This window comes from Ambystoma mexicanum, chromosome 12 (genome assembly GCF_040938575.1).
Source record: "Ambystoma mexicanum isolate Mex_15411 chromosome 12, UKY_AmexF1_1, whole genome shotgun sequence".
NCBI classification, from domain to species: domain Eukaryota; kingdom Metazoa; phylum Chordata; class Amphibia; order Caudata; family Ambystomatidae; genus Ambystoma; species Ambystoma mexicanum.
This window is the reverse complement of record NC_090936.1, coordinates 115,884,473-115,909,062: the sequence shown is the minus strand read 5'-3', so window position 1 is coordinate 115,909,062 and position 24,590 is coordinate 115,884,473. Positions and strand designations below refer to the sequence as shown.

Sequence of the window (24,590 nt, the reverse complement as noted above, 5' to 3'; positions counted from 1 at the left end):
GGAAGGAGTGTACACCAGGCAGATTGAAGCTGCAGGTGTGTGCATTTAAGAAAGCCCTGGCCGGAGAGTATACCAGGCAGTTGCAATTGTGAGCATATAAGGAAGTCCTGGCAGGAGAATATACCAGTCAGTTGCAAGTTTGTTCATTTAAGAAATACCTGGCAGGAGAGTATACCAGGCAATTGCAAGAGTGTTCTTGTGAGAAAGCCCTGGTTAGGAAGCACACCAGGCAAGGACAAACTGGACAGTGTATAAGAAATACATCACCTAAAGGGGTCCTGAGAAAGATATATAAGGACCAGCAAAAGGCTGTGTGAAACCAAAGAGAAGAGTAGTGAAAACCAGACAGGAGAGTAAACCAGGTATCCTAACAATCCTACACAGATGACAGGCAGATTCTGGTACGTCTGGATCTCTCTCGGTCTGACACTGCAGACCGTCTTAGGAACTGTCTTGAAGATTTAGATGTGTGGATGGCTACCAACTCTCTCAAGCTCAATGGTAGTAAAACAGAAGTCCTGGTGGTAGGGATAAACACCTACCTTAACTACTGGACTCCGGACTTCTGGCCCACGTCTCTTGGCCCCTTTCCTCTTCCTTCTCTTACGGTGAGAAATCTGGGAGTTAAGTTCTCATCTTCTCTGATGATGACTGAGCAAGTGGGCGCTATCTGCAAAGCCGGCCATTTCAAACTGCGGACTTTGAGAAAGGTTCTTCCTTTCATCCCTGGCCATTTTCATGCCCCAATGGTTGGAGCACTGGTTCTCAGTACAGTGGATTATTGTAACTTGCTGTACTTCGACCAACCACACTATCTGCTCAATCGTATCCAAATGCTTCAAAATGCTGCTGTTCGCGCTATATACCCGCTCCTATATGTCCCCCCTCCTACGACAGTTACACTGGCTCCCCATTGAACAACGCATCCTATTTAAATCTGTGTGCCTTGTTCACTGGGCCTTTTATGAGGCTGGAGCTGAAGATTTTCAGAAGTTTATCCACTATGTGCCTAACCATCCACTGCACTCCCAGACTGCGCTAATTCTTCTGGTTCCTCGCGTCAAACGTACTCGAACTGGCGGCCGCGCCTTCTCGGTGGCCGCAGCCAATGCATGGAACCCACTTCCTTTGACTCTCCATGCTACTGCTAATCATCTGGCCTTCAGCGCGCTCTGAAGACTCTTCTTTTTTAATACTCTTTTCTCACCTGCTACCCCCTAGCGCCAAGATGCCTTTGGTGTATGCTGCGCTTTATAAATCTGCATAACCTAACATAACTAACAAGATAAAGACAAAGAGCCAAGTTGTTTTGTGTACAGGTTGTATTGAGGATCAAACTCAAGGAACTGATATCTTTGACTATACAACAGAGGGAAGAGAAATGCAGGGGATGGGAACCACCATCAGGAACAAAGAACTCTATCCTTCTGGAACTTAAGTGTTGGAGTTGCACATTTTCCTTTATGGACATGTATAAACCAGTCAAGGCCAAAGGCATTACCCTTTTCACCTTAGTGTTTATTTTGTTAGAGTGTGAGGCCAGAACTGTACTTTGGACATGGGACGGTTTTGCTGTGCGCATTTCTGACACTGATAGACCCTTCATTTTGGTTTTAAGTAGGGAAACACCTCTTAGTGCAGGGACAGAGAGGCATTTCCCCACCTCCTTTTATTTTAATAAAAGTCTTTGACCAAAACCATGACTCCCTTGTGTCTGGGTCTCATTCCTGGCTCCTCACAAAGCCCAACATCAGGGGAGTGGTCACAGAGCTGTATAAACTCAGAGTCCCAGTCAGGCAGGGTAGGTGTTTGAAGTAAGAGCTGGCATCTGTGAGAGTTTGGAGTGGGATGGAAAGCAAGGAAAGTGTTGTGAGGAGGAGGTTGGGGAGCAAGAAGGGAGCTTGACAGAATGGGTAGAGACAGAAGGAGTTTGGTTTGATTCATCTGGAGGAGTTTGGATTGAGACAGAAAGGAGACGGTTTGGAGTCAATTTTCAGAGGTTGGGTTGATTTGTCAGGAGGAGGATGTTAGTTTGCGAGAAGGAGTAGGTTGGGTTAAGTCATAATGAGGAAGAGGTTGGATTTAGAGAGGAGGAGGATCTTGGGTTGAGTTCTCAGGTACAGGACTTGCCTGATGACATTGTAGGTTGTTTTTTGGCACCAGAAGTTTGGTTGGAACCATCATGAGGAAGTGTGTCTGGTTAGCACAATCCTAGCAAAATTGTACTTTGCTTCTGGAATGTTCTGATCTCCTAAGGCTATGTGATTTAAAATTGTAATTGCACTTTGCCTCTTTTGGTCACCTTATACTGTGTGATTTAAAATTGTGCTTGATCCTTTGGTTGCCTAAAGCCCTGGGATTTCAAATTTTGCACGTGACATCTTTTGGTCTCCTAAGGCATTGTTATTTAAAATTGTAATTGCACCTGCCATCTTTTAGTTGGCTAATGAACTGAGATTTCAAATTGTACTTTGCACCTTCCATCTTTTGGTCACCTAAGGCCCTGTGTGTCAGAATCCCTGGCGTGTTGAGCATGTAGCGTGGCCGAAGAATTCTTCCTACCAATGTTTCCCTGTGAATGGAATAGACATGCAGAGGAAACATTTAGTCGGAGGATGCATCACAGTTCGAAACACAGGAGAACTGCAAGGAAACAAGGATACTATCAATGGTTTGTAAGGCAGGAGAGAAATAATAACAATGGAGGACAGAACCTCAGCTAACCTGTCTTGAGGTGGAGTTGGATTATGGAGAGCCCCTTGGTATCACTCCTCTTGGCACGGAAACCCAAACCTACACACAATAAGGGAAGCAGGATAAGTATCTATAGTAACTAAGGAGAATGTTCCAGACTAAAGTATGAAATCTTACCAGTGTGGGAGTAGTAAGAGCTTAATGAGTCTCCAGGCCTGTATGCAGCAAGTGTAGGAGCTAACGCCGACGACACGTGGACGCCTAATCCGGGTTGTGCCTCAGTTTCTAGTCCAGGTAGCCAACTATCCCGCCGAAACAAGGACGCCTAACGATGGTGCACACTGTGTGGAAGTCTCTAGTCCATGTGCAGTATGGTAATGGATAGGAAACACTTGCTACACAGCAGCGTTCTTCAAGAGGTGAGCAATTCTTTAGAGCAGAGCGGGAATCCGGGGTCAGGGACAATGCAGCAGAACAGAAGACAGAATGCTGAGAGGTAAGCAGTGTCGATGGACAGTCCGGGTCCAAACCTTGCGAGCAGTTTAGGAGGCAGAACGTTGAAACGAAAACAGGGTCAATGGACAGTCCAGGTCGGAACCTTGCTGGCAGCATAGGAGGTAGTCCTGGCCCTTCTATTATCAGTGTGGCTAAAAAAATTATGACACATCCTCTGACTCAAGAACCGGGCATGCTGAGTAGCATTCCTGACACTGTGATCTAAAATGTACTTTGCAATTTTCTTCTTATTGTTACCTTACTTTGTCTACTTTACTGCATAATTTAATTTCCACAATATTACTCAACTGTCTTCTCAAAATGTATTGCCCGACTCTCTGTGCATTCACTCCTCTCCATGTCTGCACTACTTTTCCTACAATGCAACCTTCAATCACTTTACTGCTATTACTTGGCATAGCATTCTTTCTGTCCATAATATTTTCCTCCACATTCTCTCCTTTTTCCTTCTGTGTCCCTGATCTACAGCCTACCTGCCACTCTAGCCAAACCGACTCTCTTTAATCTTATCTGTCCTTCTTGCTTCCCCTAATACACCTGCCTTCCCTCTATCCCTCATGTTAAAAACACTACTACTACTATCTACTGGTTCAAATATGCACCAGAAAACCAACACATTTATTGCCACATTACTCCCTTTCCCTTTCTCCCTTGCAGCTAATTATACTGTGCATACTACCCTCGATATATTCAGCAACTTCGAACTTATGTAATATATCTGCCCTTTCCTATCAGGGGTCTATTCCACATATTCCAGAATCCCTCTTGCCGGTTAATTTATTTTATTATTTTTCACATTTATAAAGCTCACAAACAGCCCAGAGGTATTGTGACACTGTTACAAGCACTCTTACTTAGTTACAGAAATGAAGCAGTGGAAAGGAAAACAGGGAAAAACATGGGAGACAGCCTGACTGTGGTTTGTGGTTACAGTGAACCTTACAGCAGTCACGCAATAACAGTTAACAATGAGTTAACCTCTCCCACTTATGTACCTATCTCAGGATTTCCTTATTGACTGCTTCTATTTTTTTCTGTGCAAAATAAATCCTGTAACTGCAATAAATAAGTACAAATGAATCAAAAAGAACAAGAGACTTTCCCTTCTACCCTTCCCTTGAGCCCTAAGCAAAGTACCCCTTGTCAAATAATTTCCCTGGTCTTCTCCGCTATGTCTAAACCTAGCGTACTAGGATTCCATTAGGTTCTTTGTAAGAATCATTTGGCCAGAAGCCAGTTATGGGTTGAGGAGTCTAGTGGAATTCTCCTTGTGCCTTCTCTGCTCTCTGCATCATGGAGCGGGTAGTGGATCAGAGTCCTCAAAAGTCACCCAGTCCCATAACTCAGCCTCCAGCAATGGGCTTTGTGACAATCTACATCAGCATTACATAGGTAACACTATGCTTCCTAATGTTAGCCAATTGCATATTTTGTGATGGTTCTTGCTATTGCTTGCTTTCAAAATGAATTTGAACTGTTGAGTCAATCTTATTTCATTTTTAGTAGACATCTAAAATATTTCAATTATATACCTTCCTTTAGTTCACTGTTCTCCAGGACATTATTACAACGCCACAACACACCGATGTATCCGGTGCCCTGTCGGAACATACCAGCCAGAATTTGGTCAGAATTATTGTATGACTTGCCCTGGTAACACAAGTACAGATTTCGATGGCTCAACAAATGTAACACAATGTAAAAGTAAGTTTTTACATAATGTCTTATATTCATTCCAATGTAGATTTGTATTTTTGTTTGGCACTTCTGTATTTTGAATCCTTAACTGCATCATATCCTGTGCCAATTGAAGCTTGACTCCAGTCCCCAGCAATAATTAACTTTACAGGGAACCATATACAGGACTCTCACAAATTAACTCAAAAAAGATATAGAATGTGTCTCACTTGTTTTTTGAAAGTGTGTAATACTCAAAATGTAAGTGCACAATGTGGTGTGATAATATTTCTGGAAATTTTTTATTACATGCTCTTTAACTTAATGTTAAAAGTTCAAAGCATATTGTAGATACAAAAATCATGGACCTAAGTCACATTCCAATAACACCACACAAGCACCAAGTCGGTATTAACAATTGTGTAAATCAAAATTGCTTTCATGGATCAGAATTCTGATATCGAAGGCCCCAGATTTAACACACTTCGACATTTTGCGGCAACATTTGTTGCCAATATTTGAATCAATGCAATCAAGTGCTGTTTTTTACACAATCGATATTCAATGTGTGTCACTGTCTTAAGGGCCGCCTCCTATTCCTCAAGCCTGACTCACTGTCCACAAATGCTTACCCATGCTTGGGGGCATATCTATGTAGTAGCAGCTCTGTCTCTGGGGTTACCTGCCACCTGTCCTCTGCACTGTGCCACTACAAGCTTGGTCCTACTCCCACTGCTCCCAGACAATGGGTAAACTGGTGTTGACTTGCTGTCTGACTCTTACTGGCCCTGTATCTTCATGGAACTTCCCACTGCCTATCTATCTTAATTCCAATTCCTCCTCAACTTCTCCAACTAAGATGCTTTCTTCCTTACCTATTTTTTCCCCTCCCACCTTCAGGTGTTCCAACTCTTTCTCTCACTGATTTCCCTCACCTCCTACTTCTTCCTGCTCTTCACCTTTTTTGACATAGTCTGATGTATTTCCTCCTCCTCTGTGTGTCCCCCTTTCTATTTGATTTTCTATTTCTCTATCCTCTCTTGTGCTCTCTTCTTCTCATTGTATTTCTGCTTCACCCAACTCTCCATTACACTCTTCTTGCCTTGTTGTTTTACTCCTCCAAACTCTCCAGTACTCAACCCTTCTTCTCCTTCAACAGCAACTCTCGCTGCACCTCCATCTACTCCAATATACTTTGCTATCTTTATACCTGTGCATCCTCCTGTGCCCACAGTTCTTGTCCACCTCCACCTGCTCCTGCACATTTAATTATCTATGCACCTCAACCTCCCCCTGCACCTTCAACTCATTTTGCACCTTTGCCTTCTCTTGCGCATTCAGTTCTACCTACACCTACTCTTCCATGCCTTGTTGTTCCACCACACCAAATACGCACACCCTCTGAAGGTCTGTGCAGGCTATTATGTCTTTTTTTCCACTGTTAGGAAAGGCATGTTATCGAGCAGTAGACACAGACACAATGGATACAAGTTTTGAAAACGTTTATTTACACTTTTGGTTGGGACGGTAGAATTCCTAACTGTAAAGTGGAAGTAATTTTGACCATTAAACAATAACAAATACGTCCCAAGTCTGGTCAAAATAAAAAGGCCTATACTAAGAAAAACCTAAGATTGCCCCCCTTCTTAGAATAACAAAATGTGTTAAGGGAATGCAAAATGAAACTCCCTTCCCCACAAATACATAGTGTGGGTGGCTGGCAGAGTTCTGTCAGTCTTGCACAGTTTGTCTTACTGATACAATTCAACAGTTCAATTTTAGGCTTTTAACTTCTGGTATTTCAATCACTTCTTTCGGGTTTGTCTGCCTTTCCATCAATATTCTGTTCATATAATGTCGATTTCTTACAGTTCTGCACAGGCTTCCCTCTGCCGGGCTCAAGGCTGTCTTATTTCACTTTATTACACAATTTTATACAGGCTTCCCTCTGCCAGGCTTGAGCCTGTCTTGCTTTCTTGGGAGCTTTCCCTTCCCCACATTTTATCTCTTACATATTTTCACTGTCGAAGACTTTCAAGACTGCAAGGAATTTACGTAGACCTCTGCATGACCACTTCGACTTCCCTTTCAACAATCCTTCAATTCACATTCACCAACCGGTTGTGGCATCAATACCTCTTGGTATTTATGATTCTCACTCTCTTGAGTCTGCCCTCTTAGGGCCTCATTACACGGTAGGCGGTGAGCCATGGCGCTATTAGCCCTAGGCCTCATTACACGGATGGCGGTAGGGATTTACCGGTACCGGCAAAATACCGGTACCGGTAAATCCTTACCGCCTTACTACGAGGTCCCTTTGCGGGTTGGGGGATTTAACGCCTGCTTTTTGCAGGCTTTAAAATCCAACCCGCTAAGGGACCTCGGAGCTAATTACGGCACCGCAAAATTGCGGTGCCGTAATTAGCGCCTTCCCCATTCCCATAGAGCCCTATGGGGCAGAAATGGGAATGGGGAAGGGCAATGGTGGAAGGGGGATTTACCTCCCCTCCAACCTTGGAATGGGGCGGTAAATCCCCTTTCCGCCAAGGCGGTGCCGGTATTTTACCGGCATGAGCGATGGCGCTAATAGCGCCATGGCTCACCGCCTACCGTGTAATGAGCCCCAATGTGTAATACCAATACCTCTTGGCATATTTCACAGTTCACAAATGTCACTTTCCTGTTATTCACCTTTAGTCCCTTATCACGGTTTCCTTTGATCCCCGCTGGTAATGTCTTTCAAAATTCATAAAGTTTCACAGAGACTTTTGAATGTGTGACTTCATCTTGCAGGACTTTGTATCTTTATCTTTTAACAATTGTTCTCTTCATCTGCATTTTATCAGCACACACGCAACCTTCAGCTTTCAAATTGCAGTCACTTTCCCTCTAACATCAACCAGACTTTTGTTTCCCTCGATAACTCGCCGGCTATGTTAATTGAAATTCTTTCATCTCTTTCTTGCAGCTCAAGGCTGTTACCAGCGCCTCTTCTGCTCCTCCCCAACTCCACTGTTCACGCGGGAGGGTCGCGGGCCGCTTTCTGGCAACTTGAAGGTTTCTTTCCTCCGCTCGCTCGGTTTTGCTCTTCGAATGCTCACGGCCTCCCGAAAGCATGGAAATCTTGCCTGGCTTTCTCTCAACTGTCTATCAGCCTCTTGCCCTTCCACCTTCTATAGCCTGGTTCCATCAGCCTCACAAGAGCTGTTCCTTCTCGTACCCAGCCTCACTCAAAGTGTGCCTGTGTGCGCCACTTTTATCTTCAAAGGGAGTGCTAATAAATAGGATGTGTACATTGTTAGAGTTACGTGCCTGACTCTGCTTGGCCTCATTAAAGGGACAGGGCCAATGCAAGTCAGGGAGGTAATCCTTCTAACCTTATTCCTCATTTTCCTTGATATAGTCCTTTTGTCATGACAAAGTGGGAAGAAATTATGGAAGTTGTAGTTTCCCATAAAATTAGCAGGGATAAGGGTTAAATGGGTTGTGGAAAAGGGGGGATACCATGTCACACCATTACGTGCTTCTACCCCACTCTCCAAGGATCCCTGCCCATGTGATCATCCCTCGCTTGTCCATCCCCAAGAACGAGATCCAACACGAGGGCCTTTCCCTGGCCACCTGAGTATGGGATCCCCAGGGACTAGGTTGTGAAACAACCTCTGATTTTTCACACCACACACCTGGGTTGGGCTAATGTTTATGCATTGGAGATGAGTTTGATGATTGTTTCTTATTTAGGAATGGATCTGTGGTATCTTTTCCGAGGCGTCTGATTGATTTTCCAATAGGCGTTCTGCTCTGTGGACCGACCGTTTAATATGCTGGTTCACCATCTTGAAATTTGTTGCATGCCTGTTTCATGAGATGAACACTCAGAGTTCACTAAAAGGGTTCTCTCCATTACCATCCCTGTGCACAAGAACATGTAGCAGGTGGTGGGTCCAGATTCATGAGTGACCTCCACACCTACCCTTAGGACTCAGCAGGGGACATCGTCTCAGACCTTTCCGCTTCCTTCAAGGCTCCCCTTGATGGTCGATGGGGTACCGGCTAAAGAAGTCTACATTTGCCTGCAGATGCCCTTCCCTATGAACCACAGTGAAAGAGTATAGTTGGAGGGACAAGACCCAATGCCCAAGGTGTTCATTGGTTTCTTTATTCCTAGCAAGCCATACCAGAGTAACGTGATTGGTAGCTAGCATAAAGTTTCTGCCACTCAAGCAATGGTTAAGGACGTCAAGTGCCCACTGAATGACCAGACATTCCAGCTCTATGGTAGCATAGTTGAGTTCTCTGTGGTACAAAGTATGATTGATGAAGAGGATTAACTACTGTACCCTATTTATAATCTGAGAGAGGACAACCGTAGGGCCTACATGGGAGACATTTGGGTGTAGTTTGTTTTCTTGATGTGGGGCATTATCAGGACAGGAGGAGCGAATGGCAAAGGGATAACTTCAACCTCCCATAATCCACCTCTGTTTCTGTTGTCTATTTGAGTTGATTCAGCCTGTTCCCCTTGAGTTGGAGGGTCTTCAGTGCTGCCAGCATTGAGCAGTTTGGAATACATCTTCTATTATAATGGATTGTTCCCTCCCACATATTCCTCATCTTTGATATTCTCTGATATCCTGTTTGCCGCTTCAGAAATATTTCTGAGCAGAGGGCTCAGTGCGTCGTCGACTCAATGTCCTTCGGCGGCTTCCATTGCACTCCCAATTATGACATTGACACTGGTATAAGTAGAATGCACCGTGCCCGTTGCTTCAGTTCTGTTTTTCTGCATGCGCAGCACGCTTCACCTGAGTGATTTTTTTTTTGTATTTTGTATTGTGTTTATCCTTTATTCGAAGATCTCTATACCAAAGACCGGCTTTAAAACATGTACCGATTGCTGGTCAAAGATGTCTATCACTGATCCGCATAAGATATGTCTTTTGGTTTCTTGGCACCAATCACAAGGTCGATGATTGCGGCTCTTTTCAGTCAATGACCATTAAGTCCTTGAAAGAGAGGAAGGGGAAGTTTGTCTTGGGTAGGCCCCCATCCAAGTCCCCTTCTTTATTTATTTTTTTATTTTTTTTATTTTTCATTTAGTTTATTACAAAGTTTTGAAAAAAAAAGAAGAAACAACTTATCAAGAGCGAACTATCATTTGTCGCTACACTATTAATTGTAAAAAGTGCTACATTTAACACACTATTCAAATACTTAAAACTCTTATTACCACATTCATTTTTAACGACATAGTCACATGTCATAGTTAAATTAGAAATTTTCCCATTACTCCACTTCAGAAAGTCTGATTTCCAATTGTTTCAAGAATAATGTGAGGGCGATTACAAGTTTCTTATTTGTGCTACAATGCATTCTTGCCCACATTCATCAGCAGTGTAAGTCATCCCCATACTTAGTTCTTGTGCCAGAAATGTGGTTCTTTGCGTTTTAAGATCAGGGCATAGCAAAACCAGATGTTTTAAGGTTTCATCATCTTTGCCGCAGAACTGGCATTTATAGTCACTTGCTAACAATCTTCTTCCATAATTTTTGCATTTCTCTGGTCTCATATAGGTTTAGCCTGAACTTCAGGTATCTCCTCCTCAGGTACTTGCATGGGAACGCTTCCATGTATTGGGGTATCTCATTAAATCTGTTTGCTTCAGGTGGGGAGTCTCCCATACATTTGTGAGATCTTCTCTTCTTGTAGGTCTCGATCCAATCTAATTCGAGAACTTTCCTCTTAACCAGATTCGGATTGGTTAACAATGTCTCTTTGTCGCTTCCGATGTGGTGCAGTATTTCCCTGCATTTTTGTCTCCATATTTGAAGTGGTAATTGATTACCCTTAGGACCATGTTCTGTTAGTATGTCGAATTGAGGTATTGACTTTCCCAGCATTTTACCAAACAGTGTTAACGAGTTCCATGTTATTCTAGAATTCAAGGTTGACATGCTTACTTCATATAAAACACATGCAGTTTCCAAAACATTCCTTCACAGCGAGTCCAGATTTGACTTGAGCAACCGAACATACATTCTGCTCCAAAAGTTAACGCTGGAATTATTTTACTTTTATAGAAGTTTATAACGGGCTTGTACGAGAATTTCCCATATCTTCTTTGGATTAGAGTTGCCTGTGTGGTCAGTTGTTTACATTTACTTAATGTTTTGGTTACCATTGGTTCGTCTCTTATGCTCGCATTGATGTATGTTCCCAGATATTTGCAGGAATCGACTTGCCTTAAACGGTTAACTCCCAAGGTCCATTGAAATGTATTCTTTTTGGTTGACCTGCCTATTAGATTCTCGAGGACCAAAATCTCTGTTTTTGCTGAGTTGATTTCTAGTCCTATTTCGTCGATATATGTTTTAAGAGCATTTAGTTTGCGTTGCAACCCTATTGGGGTCAAGTCCAATAGGACTATATCGTCCGCATATAGTATCCAGCTTAGAGAACTGCCATTCAGCTTTGGTGGTACGGATCTCATTCCATCTATCACTTCCCCAACTTCAGAAGTATAGAAGTTGAACAGCGTCGCGCCCAGAGGGCACCCTTGTTTTACGCCGCAGGCCATTGGAATGGCCTCGGAAAGATGACCATCATTATCTAGGTGAATCCTCACCTTTTGTCTGTGAGTGCAGTTCTTTTATAGCCAAGATTAAGCTTATTGGGCAACCTCTTTTTAGTAGTTTTGTCCATAGTATTTCGCGGTCCACGCCATCAAAGGCATGGGCTAGCTCAACGAAGGACAGATATATTTTTCGACCTGCACTGATGGCATTTAACTTTAGAATATTAAGCAGGAACAAATTCAAGCTGCATCCAACACCTTTAACAAATCCTGTTTGTCTATCGTCCATAGCCTTTTCTGCTTTTATCCAGTTGGATAATTGTTTTAAAAGTAGACTTGCAAATATTTTTCCCACCACATCGAGTAAGGCGATCGGCCTATAATTTGTTGGTTCCATTCGGCACCCTTTTTTGAATATTGGGACTATGATCCCTTCCTTCCACGTGGTGGGTATTCTTGCTTTCTGCGCTATATTTTGGAACAAGATGTAACAGAACTCTGACCATTCTTCAATGTTATTTTTCATCATGTAATTCGACAGACCATCAGGTCCTGCTGCCCGCGATGAACTACAAGTTTCAATGCATTTCTTAATGTCTTCAAATTCGAAAGTTAAGTCCCATGTTTGTAATATTGGGATGTGCGGGCTTTAAGCTGGTAATTTCTTCTCAAAGAGCTGACCATAATGCTTGACCCACTGGATTTCATTAACCGTATTCTTCATCAAAGACCCCGACGGGTTTTCAAATTCATTGATCAAGGACCAAAATTCTCTCGAGTTCCTTAATGCTAGAGTCTTAAGCATAGCTTCAGCATCATTTTTCTTCATTATTATTCTGTGTGATTTTAACCCATTTTTGTATATGTTTTTTAGAAACTTTATTCGTTGATTTTGATTTCCTTGATTATCTTTTCTTATTCTCCTACTGATTTTACGAAGTTCTCTTTTCTTTTGAGCGACTTGTTCATTGAATTTATGTTTCCTGAATTGTGGTTTCCCCAAGGCTGCACCCTTGGTTCTGTAAATTTCCATAAGTTCCTTGTATTCCTTGTATTCAGTCACGAGGTCCCTACCTGCGTTTGACTGGGGTCTAATTTGATCTGCTAAAGACATTATGTCTTGATTGTTCATTTGCAAGCGATTCCTACTTGGCTCGATCTCCAGTACTTGCGTCCAAACTTGTTTGAGTTGAGTCTTCGGTTGGTTGCAAGTGAGCTTCACTAAATTATGGTCACTTTGAGATGTTTTTACGACTTTTAAGTTGGTAATCTCTGTTGACATTGACTCCGAAATGAAGAAATAATCGAGTATCGACTTTTGGGGGCCCCTCTCCCAAGTCTACTGGTGGGATATCTCCTCTTATATTCCCATTCATCATGTTTAGCAAGCGATCGTTCATTTCGTCTAGTCATAGTTTTGCAATTTGGACTCTTTCTTCGTTGAGTTCTTTTTGATTAGGCTGATATCAATGATTTTCAAATTGAGGTCTCCACATATCACTATGTCAGCAGCTGCGTTGTCCACCAATACCAAATCAACAAGATCCAACAGGTCTTCCATTAGTTTTCCTTGATTGACGTCTAGATGATTCAAATACACGTTACAAAATGTGTACCTCCTTTGTCATTCGATTTGTCAGCCCAGCAGCTTTGAGCTTTACATACTGGATGTTAGGAGAGTGGTTCCTATTTATTTTTATACTGAAGCCACTCGTTCTCTTTACTAAGATTAGCTGGCCTGACATCGGACGTCCTATTTTTAGTAGTACTGCTGGATTCATGGCAACCTCAAAACCTTCTATATAGGGGCAGTTGGAGAGCCAAGTCTCCTGGAGACATATTATATCACAGGATCGAAGCTCTTCTTCAGGCCTAGTTATCAAATGGGCATATCCTGTGGTGTTCCAAGTTGCCAGAACGACTTGAGTACAGTTGTCTTGGCATTAGCTCACATGTGTGGAGTTTATGGCCTTTGCTAGCCAAGACCAGTTTCCTTCTTCTTCAGTATTGGAGTTTGTTTGTTTTACAGCTCCGGTTGCCAAAGAAACTGCCAGTGTGTTTGCAACAGTGATTTCTATCTTTTTTGTTTTCTGGTCACTACTCAATTCAGCATCTGCCCTGGTTAGATTTTTGGTCTCTGTTTCTGTATGCCGAGCGATGATTCCTTCTACATTGACCATTTTACTGGTTGATTGATTAGCATGTGGACTGGTTACAGATGTAGAGGGGGATGTTAAGGTGTTATCAACTTCATATATTTGAAACCCCTCGTCCATTAGTGGTCTTTCACACATCATAACAAGCTGAGCTATTTTCAGCAAGTCGATGTGTAACAATGCCCTTGCTTGACCAGATTCGTCAATAAATTCCACTCTTTTGATTTCAGCACTTTGCACCGCCCTTAGTGCCGGAATTACTTTAAAGAGCTGTAATATCAAACTTCGGTTTATCGGGGAGTTGTGTTTTTTCACCTCTATTCTTTCAATCAGAATTCTGTAGCTCGGACTTTCAGACATGACTCGCTGAGTTGCACCTTTGCCGCTGGCCACCGCATTTCTTCCATTCCCAGTCGGTTGACAGATGTCAGTTTTCCCTTGAGACACTCCTTGCGCTCTCAGTCTCGCTTCTGGGCAGACTTCATTTGGCGGCTTTATATTCATTGATGATTTAGCAAGTGCTGGATTCATGAGGGACGTGAAACACTCAGGATCTTTTTTCGATAGACTATGTTTCAGTTTTTCTGCCATCGTGTAGAATCTTTTTTCCTCTGATCTTGCGCCCGTCGGATCAGTTTCAGCAACTTCAGTTTCTTTGGTAGGCGATTCAATTATTCTTATCACTCTTCTTGCCCTGTTTGCATCCTTTGGAGTCTCATTCAAGGCAATCTTTTCTCGGCTCTTTCTCATACGAATCGGCGTTGTCCTTTTTAGATTCATCTACATTATCCTCCGGCGTATTGTATGTCGACAAATTCATCAAGTCTGCAGTGGCAGATTCATCGTCACTGCACACATCGCAATCTTGGCCCATTTCTGGATTTGGTCGAGCTTCGTTCGTCTTTTGAGAGCTTTTTTTTCTTTTGCTCTTTTAGAGTGCTCTTTAGGGGTACTTCCTTGCTCATCTCTGTGTTGTTAATTGTCACATTTAACGCTTTTATGTTTCTGAAAAAGTTAGATGACTTTTTTGCGTTTTTGTTTTTAGGAGCAACCATGTTTTTGTTTTAGGTTTGCATTTACCTGATTTGGTAGCTGGTTCATCTAGCTTTTTACTATCTTTTGTTCGAATTGAGGTCTGTGGTTTATCAAAGATCTCATTCCAGTCCTGCTCGTTCGATTTGTCCTTGTTTGATGATGACTTCAGCTGAGAGATTTCTTTTTCATTTTCTGGCTCATGATCCTTTGGTGTTAGAGGCTGAGCCTGTGGCGTTTGTTTTAGAGGGGAAGAGGAAAAGCTCTGGAGGATTTTCTTTGCCTCACTGACCGACGTCATCGGCCGCAATGGATCTGGTACGTTTCCAACCTCTTTGATTGAATGAGTGTTCTCTTGAACCTCATCAGCAGCTTTAGCACTGTGTGCTACTGTGGCTAGGGGAATGAACAGACTCATTAATACGAGAGCTGTCAGCCGAGCCTTCATCGGTGCTCGCTACCTTTGGCAAAGGATCAATTGTTTCGCTTATTTTGGGGTTTGGGCACTGAAACTAAAAATGTTTACTTGGCATTCTTGACGCTTGTTGGGAATTTGTAAGATCGATCTGGATCGGTATTTGAGATGCCACGCCTGATTCCCCGAATCCTGGTAGTCTGCGTGCACTCGCTTTGTGATCTTGTTCTTTGTTTAAGACATTCAGGGCTTGCGATCAAGGTATTTTGATCTTTGAAGGAATCGTTTAGCTGCTCATATAATTTTGTTAGAGGCACCACTGCGATCGTTGTTGCTGACATTAAGATTGGTCTTAAGCTATCCACCACTTTTTCAGTCACGGTAACACCTGTTTCTACCTTTTCACGAGCTTTGTGTGGCTGGCTATAGGAGACTTTCTCCTTCTTTTTGCGCGAAGTTAATCTCTCGGATTCGGATTCAGTAGTAGTAGAGCTTGAAGTTATCTCGGACTGGGGGTATCTCGATACTTCGGCCTGTAATTTATAGCAGGCTTTAAGAGCTTGATTCCTCACAGACTCAGCACGTTTGGCGCGCTTTTGCGAGTGGCTGAACTCACTCTCAGAACTGGCGACCTTTCGTATCTTTTTCGAAAAGTCATGTTCTCACGATTCTTGGTATCTCAACATCACTTGGTTCTCACTAGGGATATTTGTGCTCCTCACTCGGTTCAAAATCCATTAGCATATTCGCATGAGGTACTGGTTGCGATGTTTTGTCTGACCTCGTAAATGCCAGCTTTGCATTCCTCTGTGACAGTTCAAAAATCACTTGATCTGCTATTGCAATAGAATTTCGACGTGATTGTTTTGTACTGTTATCAGTCTTATTTCGTTGGAAGTTCAAGGATGCAGCCGTCACCCACTGACCATCCATTGCTTTTTCATTTAACAATACATCCTGCGGGCAGCTCACATCAGAGTCTGAAAACATGCTTCTTTTTTCACCATCACTTTGTTCTTTCTCTTGTGATAATTGTTCTGATGTCTCAGACCTAATGAGCTGAGCCAGATTGCCTTCCGACCTATTAACAGTACCCAGTGGTGAAGGGGTCGGACTTTGTTTTTTGTCGTGCGATTCGTCTTGTGCCACCAAACCCTTCGCACCAGTTGACCCTGTGGTCGCATGGCTTTTTATTGCGTCACAGTCCTGAAGCTTGTGGGGTAGGGCCAGCAGGGCAGGCAGGTGAATGCTGCACTCCTTCAGCCTGGGGAAAGAGCTCCCAACTTCACCTCTTTGCTGTTTTTGCGAAGCCAAAGTTGCAGATACTGAAGCAATTTTCCCAGTTTTTTCATTGATCTTCCATGCCGTCAATTTCAGCGTATTTATTTTCTCCTTTGGTTGCACAGCCAGCTGATTCATATTGTGATGTGGGCTATTTTCTGTGCTTTTAGAAACATCTTGTACTGTCAAGTACTTATCCTTTGTACATAGCACGGGTTTCGAGAGTGCACTGGCAACATTTGACATTGGTTCACTTAATATATTTGATGGCCGGGGCCTCGGGTTTCTATCATCGTGTGCCTCATACCCTGCCCCTGTCCCTGTCTTCTGCCCATTATCATTGAGAGTATTGGCCCCACCTACGAGTGTAATAGGACCTTTTGTCCATATCATTAAGGGCATATCCTCACTTGTGTCATCACTTGTGGTAGATGATTTGGCAGAGCCTAACACGTGATGCCTTCTTTGAGCTCCATGATCATTAATATTTTCATTTTCATTTTCGGATTGTGAGGCACAGAGGCATGATGTACTGCAGTACCCAGGCTGTAGGAGACGCCCTTCTTTATTCGAGCTCAGGGTTTGAGGTTGGTGTTCGTGAGTGTTTGGGTGCACGTCCATGGCTTCCTCGTGGGCTACTTCCCATCCGAGTCCAAGACCGAGTTCAAAGCCGTGAACAGAAGGAGACGCAGCGCTCCCTTGCATTGCATTACAGTGGCTGCTAGCAGGTGTTGAGCTCGCTCCTTCTCCTTCTGCCCCCACCCTCACTCCTTCTCCTTCAGCCCCCTCCCTTGCAGTATTCACATTGCCCGTATTACTCGTCGTGCTTTTACTTACTTCGGGCTTCTTAATCAGTTTGGTGCAGGCAGAGTCGGTGTCCTGGGCAAGACGGGGGGAAGCAGCAGGGGAAAAAGCAAAACTCGCTTCGCTGATGAGTGGTTGGATACTTTTCCCAGCCATAGTCTCTGAGCGCACTGCTCGTCGTAATTGCGCTCGAGTTAGCGGGATACCAGTCTTTCCCACCATGTCCAAGGTTCCTTCCTCAGCGCCTACCACGACTCCACGGCACCCAAGGAACATAAGAAACACACTCCTGCCACACTCCATGACGCTCCGCGTCTGGCAGGGGTTTTTGGCAAAGATGCTCTGCCTTTCTCAATGGAGCTGGAAAAACACTGAAGTCGTGTAGAGGTCTGCACAAGAAACACACTCCTGCTACACTCCGCGACACTCCGCGTCTGGCAGGAGTTTTTGGCAAAAATGCTCCGCCTTTCTCAATGAAGCTGGAAAAACACTGAAGTCGTGTAGAGGTCTGCACAAGAAACACACTCCTGCCAAGTCCCCTTCAACTACTCAATCCAAGAAGAGTTCTTCCCACGAGAGAAGTACGAGAGGTATTTCACCTTAGCAAGAGAAAAAGCACTCAAAACATAGTAAACATTCTCAGCCGAGAAGTAGCTCTCCACTTTTCCTCGTTGACCTCCCATAAAAAGTCAAAGAAGAGGCGTCATAGATCCCACACTTTTTCTCTGGACTCCTCACCCAATACAAAACATGCACATTTCCCAGGTAAGTCAAAAGCCGAATGGGACGATTTTTGCCTCCAAATGATGAAGGTGCTTGAGAAAGCAGCCCCTTCCGCCCCTTTAAAAGAGCCGACAAAGGTTTCAGACCCCATTGTGCCTCCTAAGGCTGACAGGGAATCAGTTGAGGCTTCTGCTCATGTGCCTACAAGCCTGGGCAAGAAAGCAAAGCTTCCTCAAGAAGCATCAAGAGTCTCAAAGGTTCGAGACGTGAGGAAGCCTAATCCGCCACTCCACTCCACCCTCCACTCCTTCAAAGGAGGTTGTGTCAAGTCCTTTGACGGTTTCGTCGACGAAGAAATCGACATGACCTCCTTTGGAGTAGAAGCCATCGATGTCTTTGACGGAGTTGTTCCACGAATTACAGACCTCTTCCTAGAAATGACTTTTTTAAGTCCATAGGTTTGATTTTTGAGGATGAGGAGGGAGTTACAGATAGTCCTCCGTCTGCCCTGGAATTTGGAACTCCCAATGTAGTTGAGGAGTTAATCTCTGAAGAGTCCAGATTACAGCACCTTGTAGATTCCCTGAAGGATGCCAGTGCGCTGGACACCTCTCCTGAGGTTGACTTTGCCACTCCAGATCCTTCTGCTATCATGGACATATAAGAATTTCAGCAATTAGAGTTGACCAGGGGGCACTGTTAAGCAGCAGAGCCATGCGGACGTGAGCAGCCTTAGCTCCCGAGTAGCCGCAGATATCCTACAGCCTTAATCCTGGTTCGCACTCATTTGCATATTTATAAGCACAGCCCCGGGCAGCAGAACACTGCAGCCCTGGGAAAAAACGCACAAAGGAACCCTGCGAACGGGCCTCCTTTGGAGGAGCAGGGCAGCAGGCGCCATCTTGGTCTTCCTTTCCACTCGGCGCAGCGTAACTGGGATCCAGAAGCCGAGGGTGGCAACACTGCTGGTCGCTACTAGCGGCCTTACCGAAAGCACGCCTCCCCCGCCGGACAAGGGTGCATCACACCCCCATCGGATACTGCAGCCATAATCCACACTGCACATGGCAAGGTTGAGGAACCGACACAGGGTGCCTCTCCGCCAGCGGGGCGGCAGCACCGGGACAACGAAGTGAACTCTGCAATTAAGTGAGGTGCGGAACCCGGGGAAGGGGGTTGACGACAGCATCCAGCTGATAGTGGGGGGGACTCCCCCCCCGGTCAGCACCCAGACTGTACCTGCACCTGCACCGTGGTGGACTGTGAATAGGGCCTCTGCACTCCTGGAGCCTCGGGACCCGGTACAGGGAACCTGCACAACGGACCCTGGACCACTCTGGCTATGCGAGGCGCGATGTGTGCCCTAGACTGGTGAGGCTAGACCGGAGCAGTCCTGAGGCACCCAGGGCGGCGTGGCTGATTCCCTACCACTTCCATTCCGCATTCCGAACTGCTGGCTCTTACATCTGGAGGTGCCGTCACCTCACACTCCTATTAGAGTTCTGCCCCCTTGCCATGGGCTAGAAACTGGATCATTGTTCCGCGGCCCATCGGTCTGCCTGTTGAGTTGCTAGGGACGTGAGGACTGCATCCGCCCACCACAACACCTGTAAAAATACATCAGTGGCACCTCGAGTGGCCGCGGACCACCTAACCTGCCAGTGACTAACACCAGCCTTGCCCATCACACGGCAGAACGAGGGGTGCCCCCCCCCCCCCCCCCAAGAGGGAGAGGGACAGCAGTGCTCCCCTGCCCATAGCAGCGGACATCATAGTGGACATGGGGTTGAGACAAAGAGAAGAAGGTACCTGGCCTGCGGGACGGCGACAGAACAAAGTGGGGGCGGGAGCAGAAGAAGAGGGGACAAGTGGGGAGCGATTCTCCCCTAGTGATGCCACAGATTCAGCGCGCCCAACCAGGAACCAACTCGAGGCCAGTCAGGGACCATACTAGCCGACAGAGGTGGGGAGCAACAAGGGCAAAGACACTTGGACCCTCGGTGCCGGACACTTGATGACCAGGAGAGGGCAATACTACGCACACAAGGCCCCACAAGTGAGACGCAAAAGGACAGACCCGGCACCACAGTCAGCAGCGGGCCATTCAACCCCCCCGCCGCAGGGACCACGACCTGCCCACCCAGACAATGCATATCACGGAGGAGCAGGAGGAAGCGCTAAGACTAACCATGCGCCACACTGGTCAGGCAGCTCAACGGAACAAAGCCTGGGCCCTCACCGTTGGGCTATCGGCAACTACATTGTGCAGCGAGAAAGGGAGCCGACCGCACAGCACCATGGTCAAAGGCAGGGCAAAGAAGACCGGACTCCAATGCAAGATGGACCAATATACTGTGGGTGCTTCTCAGCCCCCCGCAGCTAGTGCCAAAGGATCAGAAGGCATGGAAGGGGAGCCACAAGACTCCCAAATCACGCTACGCAACGTCATGGGAGCCATACGGGAATCCAGATACTCAATGCAAGGCAAATAGACGGGCTCTCAACAGAGGTGACCTTCCTCAGACAAGACATGCAAAACATGTCCTCAAGGGTCGGAGAGGCAGAGCAGAGCATCTCTGAGTCGGAGGATGCCATCAAGAAAATGGAAAGGCAATTATCGGTGGTCACCCAGAAGCTCACGCAGCCCGAAAACAGGGCAGAGGAGAGCGAGGGAAGAGCTAGGCGAAACAACATTTGCATACTCGGAGTCCCAGAAAAGGAAGAGGGACCCAGCACAGAGCTCTTCTCTGAACTCTTCACCCCAAGGAAGCTCTCCAAATTCTTCTCGATGGAAAGAGCACACAGGCTGCCAGCAGGTCACCCGTTCCCGAGGCACCCCCCTGCACCACAATCGCTCACCTGCGTAACTATAGAGACTGGGATGCCCTACTACAAATGGCAAGGGCTACCGGTCCCATAACATACAACGGCTACCGGATTGGATTCTTTCCAGAGTATACCCGGGAGGTTCAGAGGGTACGCCAATCCTTTCAATCCGTTAAGAGGAAGATGCATTTACTCGGCATGAAATATGCGCTCTTTTTCCCGGCACAACTTAAAGTCTACCACGAGGTAACAGTGCACCTCTTCAACAATCCGAAAGAGGCATGAGAACCAGACCTGGGTCACTCTCCAGCATTGTTCGACTCGCAATCAACAGAGCTAGCAGTACGCATGGAACCCACTCCAGGGGCAGAGGGCAACGGATGACTTGGCTCATACAGACGCCGGACAACAACTTGCAAGATGTGTAGGGGCAAGTAACTACAGCGGCTACAGATCGGAAGCAGAGGCTTGCATGGACAGCTTCTGCAGGCACCCAGCAAATGGTTGACACAGTTATTTCGCAGCCAGTTGGTGTGGAGCTAGGGCTACAGGTGCTTCAAGTTTGCTTCAAGTTTGGGAGTACGGGCAGGGAACATGGGATAGTTGGGCAACCGTTGTTGCCGGAATATTGTTGGGGTTGGGCTTACAACGTACGCAGCGCACAAAGGCACCCGAACAAGGGCTGGCATGTGGAACGGAGAGTCAATGGGCGGTAGGGATGGAAAGGGAAGGAGGGGCACTACCTGGTCTGCAGCAGAGTTCCCTTGGGATGATGGCCCATGATGGGAAGGTCACATTGATGAACTGGAATGTAAATGGGTTGTGTTCTGGGATCAAAAGAGCTAGTCCTACAGTTTCTTGCCAAGCTCTCCCCCGACATTGTGTTCCTTACCGAGACCCATCTGGCAGGAGCAGAATGCAAATTCTTTCTCAGATCCAACTACAAGGTAGCTTTCCACACAGGCTTTGCTAAGGGCTCCACACGAACGCTAATACTACTGCACAAGAGGGTCCCATTTCAGCTAGCGGAGGTGAGGTCCGACCCTAGGGGGCACTACGTCTTGGCAAAAGGGGAGTTGTGGGGGACACCCATGGGAATGGTAGCAGTTTACGTCCGCTCTGCGCAGATATCCTAGTGGAACTGCGGAGGCTCACACGTCAATGCCATGCTGACACCTGGATACTAGTGGGGGTATTTCAATGAAGTGATGGACGGCAGCCTGGACAGATCATATGTGGGCACCAGGAACCCAGCAGTATGTGCCAAATTGCACTCATTCACTGAAGCCCTGGGGTGAGTACATGCATGGAGATGGAAGCCTCCTACTGAACGGGGCTATTCCTTTTTCTCCTGGGGGGGAACGCAACAGCTGCTGTCCGCCATATACCTGGCCAGGGGGATATCAGATCATTCCCCCCTAGTTATGGAGTTAAAGAGTGGGAGGGAAAAGCCCAAAGGGAGCTTGCGCCTCATTACCTATTACCTAGGGGACCTCAAATTTGTGGTATGCCTAGCGGCAAAGACCGAGGAATACTTTGAAATAAAATACAGTGACGGTCGACAGCCCAGTCATACTTTGGGAAGGGTACAAGGCTACGCTCCGGAGGGAGGCCCTTTCATTGGTGGCAGCTAAGTGCAGGCAGCATACGGTTGAGGTGGAGAAGGCCGAAAGGGCAGTGCAACAGGCGGAGGTGGAGTTTCTCTCCTACGGGGCGCAGAAGTCCAAGCAGTCGCTAGTCACGGCGCAAGAAACACTGTGCAACGTGGCACTAGACAATGCCAAAGAAGCGCACTCGGCCAGACAAAGCCAAATCCATGAAACCGAGGATGAAGGGGGTAAAATCCTGGCCTGGTTAGAAAGGACAGCTAAAGGATCTGGGCCGTGCGTGCCCTAAGGGAGGTCCAAGCGGAGGAAATTACCAGGGATATAGATATAGCGGATGCCTTCGCGCAATATTATGAGGCGCTATACTGCGTGGGGAAGAGAGACCGAGCGGCATGGGACCCGGACGCAATGGACCGGGTGCAGATCCCACGGCTCTCCGCTCAACAAGCCTCTGGTTTGGAGGAAGACATCTCGGAGGAGGAGATCTCTGCTTCAGTCGCACAACTGCAAACGGGGAAGGCGCCAGGGCCCAACGGGTTTCCAATAGAGATATGGAAGCGGCTGTGAGAGAAGGTGTGTGGCCCTCTGCACCGCCTCTTTCTAAAATGTAAGCTAGATGGTGAATTGCCGCCCAACCTCAGAAGGGCTAGCATAGTGGTTCTCCCGAAGTCTGGCAGATCCCCAGAACATAAATGGGGAGGCTAAGATTCTGGTCCGCGTATTGGCCAACCGCCTAATGCGGGTGATAAGCTTGTTGATACACCTGAACCAGTGTGGGCCCATACCCTCTAAATCCACGTGAATGAATCTACGCCACGCACAGCTCGCTATTGGTCTAGCAACAGAAATACCTGATGCACTTGCGCTTCTTGTCAGAGATTTCGAAAAGGCGTTTGGTTCAGTGCGGTGGGACTCGCTTTGGGAAATAATGCGCTGCATGGGGTTTGGCGAAGGCTTCCTCGCATGGGTCCGGCTATTGTATACCTCCCCTGAAGCGGTGGTAAGAGTAAATGGCGTCACCTCCCAAACCTTCAAACTAGGGAGAGGCATGCGGCAAGGATGCCCCTTCTGGACACTACTATTCATTCTCGCAATAGAACCCCTAGCTATAAGACTCAGGGAAAGCCCAAACTGGGCGGGATTCAGATGGCCCTGGGGTGGGGGGACAAGGTCTCACTCTACGCGGATGACCTATTTATATACATGAGCAACCCCAAGGCCTTGTGACAGGAATACTACAGGAATACCAAAGCTTTAGTGGTCTCAAAATAAACGGGCAAAAATCTGTCCTTTTCCCACTGCAGGGAGAGATAGTATGGCTTCCCCAGGAATGCCCATACACATTAGCAGAAACAGGCTTCAAATACCTGGGAATCCACCATAACTCATGCTTAGCGGACTATGTCCGGCTCAACCTAACCGCTGTAGTGAACATATTTGCACAAGATATTACCCATTGGCAATCAATCCTACCAACTTTACTGGGCAAGCTGGCTCTGTTTAAGATCCTCACTCTACCCAAATTCTTCTATGTCCTACAGAACGACCCGCTCCTAATCCCAAAGAAGGTTTTTTCCCTATCAACATGGGATGGATTTAGATATATGCAAATATCCCACGCCATCACCGCCCAATTCCCCTCTCTGGGAGGAGTCCCAATAGTTCCCTGCTCAAAGCTAACCTATTCACAGTGGGAATCTGTGCTAAGGTCACCTCCACTTTATACCAAGTGCTTACAGCATTTGGGGCTGTAGAACTTACCAGCCTGATAGAGAAGTGGGAGCAGGACCTGGGGTGGAGGCATTGATGTTCCTGAGGGAGGTGGGAATGGCGGCACTGATGCGGCTAATTCAATTTAAAATCCTTCTTAGGGTATACTACTCACGCACAATGCTCTCCAAATGGGGCAAAATAGACAGTGACGCATGCCTCAGATGTGGTAGGGAAGGTGGTACTTTTTACCACACACTTTGGGAATGTGCACAAATCAGAATCTTTTGGGTTAAATGCACACGAAAATTTTCCACCGTGATGGGGGCCCGGATTCCCTTGGAGCCGAAACTGGCAGTACTGGGAATATGGGAGGACACGGATTTCACGAAACATGAGAAAACCTTCCTGGTTGTAGCAATGGGACTTGCTAAAAAACTGATAGCAACATGCTGGAGCTCAGCAGAGTCCCCGAAGGTAAGTCAGTGGTCTGCAGAACTGGACCACTGTATGGCCCTAGAAAGAAGAATATATAGAGCTAGGGGTTGCCCCAAGAAATTCACGAAGATATGGG

The 24,590-nt window shown here is 46.1% G+C and overlaps 1 protein-coding gene across 3 annotated transcripts in view; it reads left to right on the top strand.

The window, feature by feature from the left end:
- SCUBE1 (signal peptide, CUB domain and EGF like domain containing 1) overlaps nucleotides 1-24,590 on the top strand; it is a 2,600,196-nt gene that overhangs the window by 2,073,739 nt on the left and 501,867 nt on the right. For all 3 annotated transcript variants that reach the window (XM_069628128.1, XM_069628129.1, XM_069628127.1), the window contains one exon: nucleotides 4,753-4,914. In XM_069628128.1, the coding sequence (XP_069484229.1) occupies nucleotides 4,753-4,914 (162 nt within the window). The remainder of the gene's footprint in view (nucleotides 1-4,752; nucleotides 4,915-24,590) is intronic.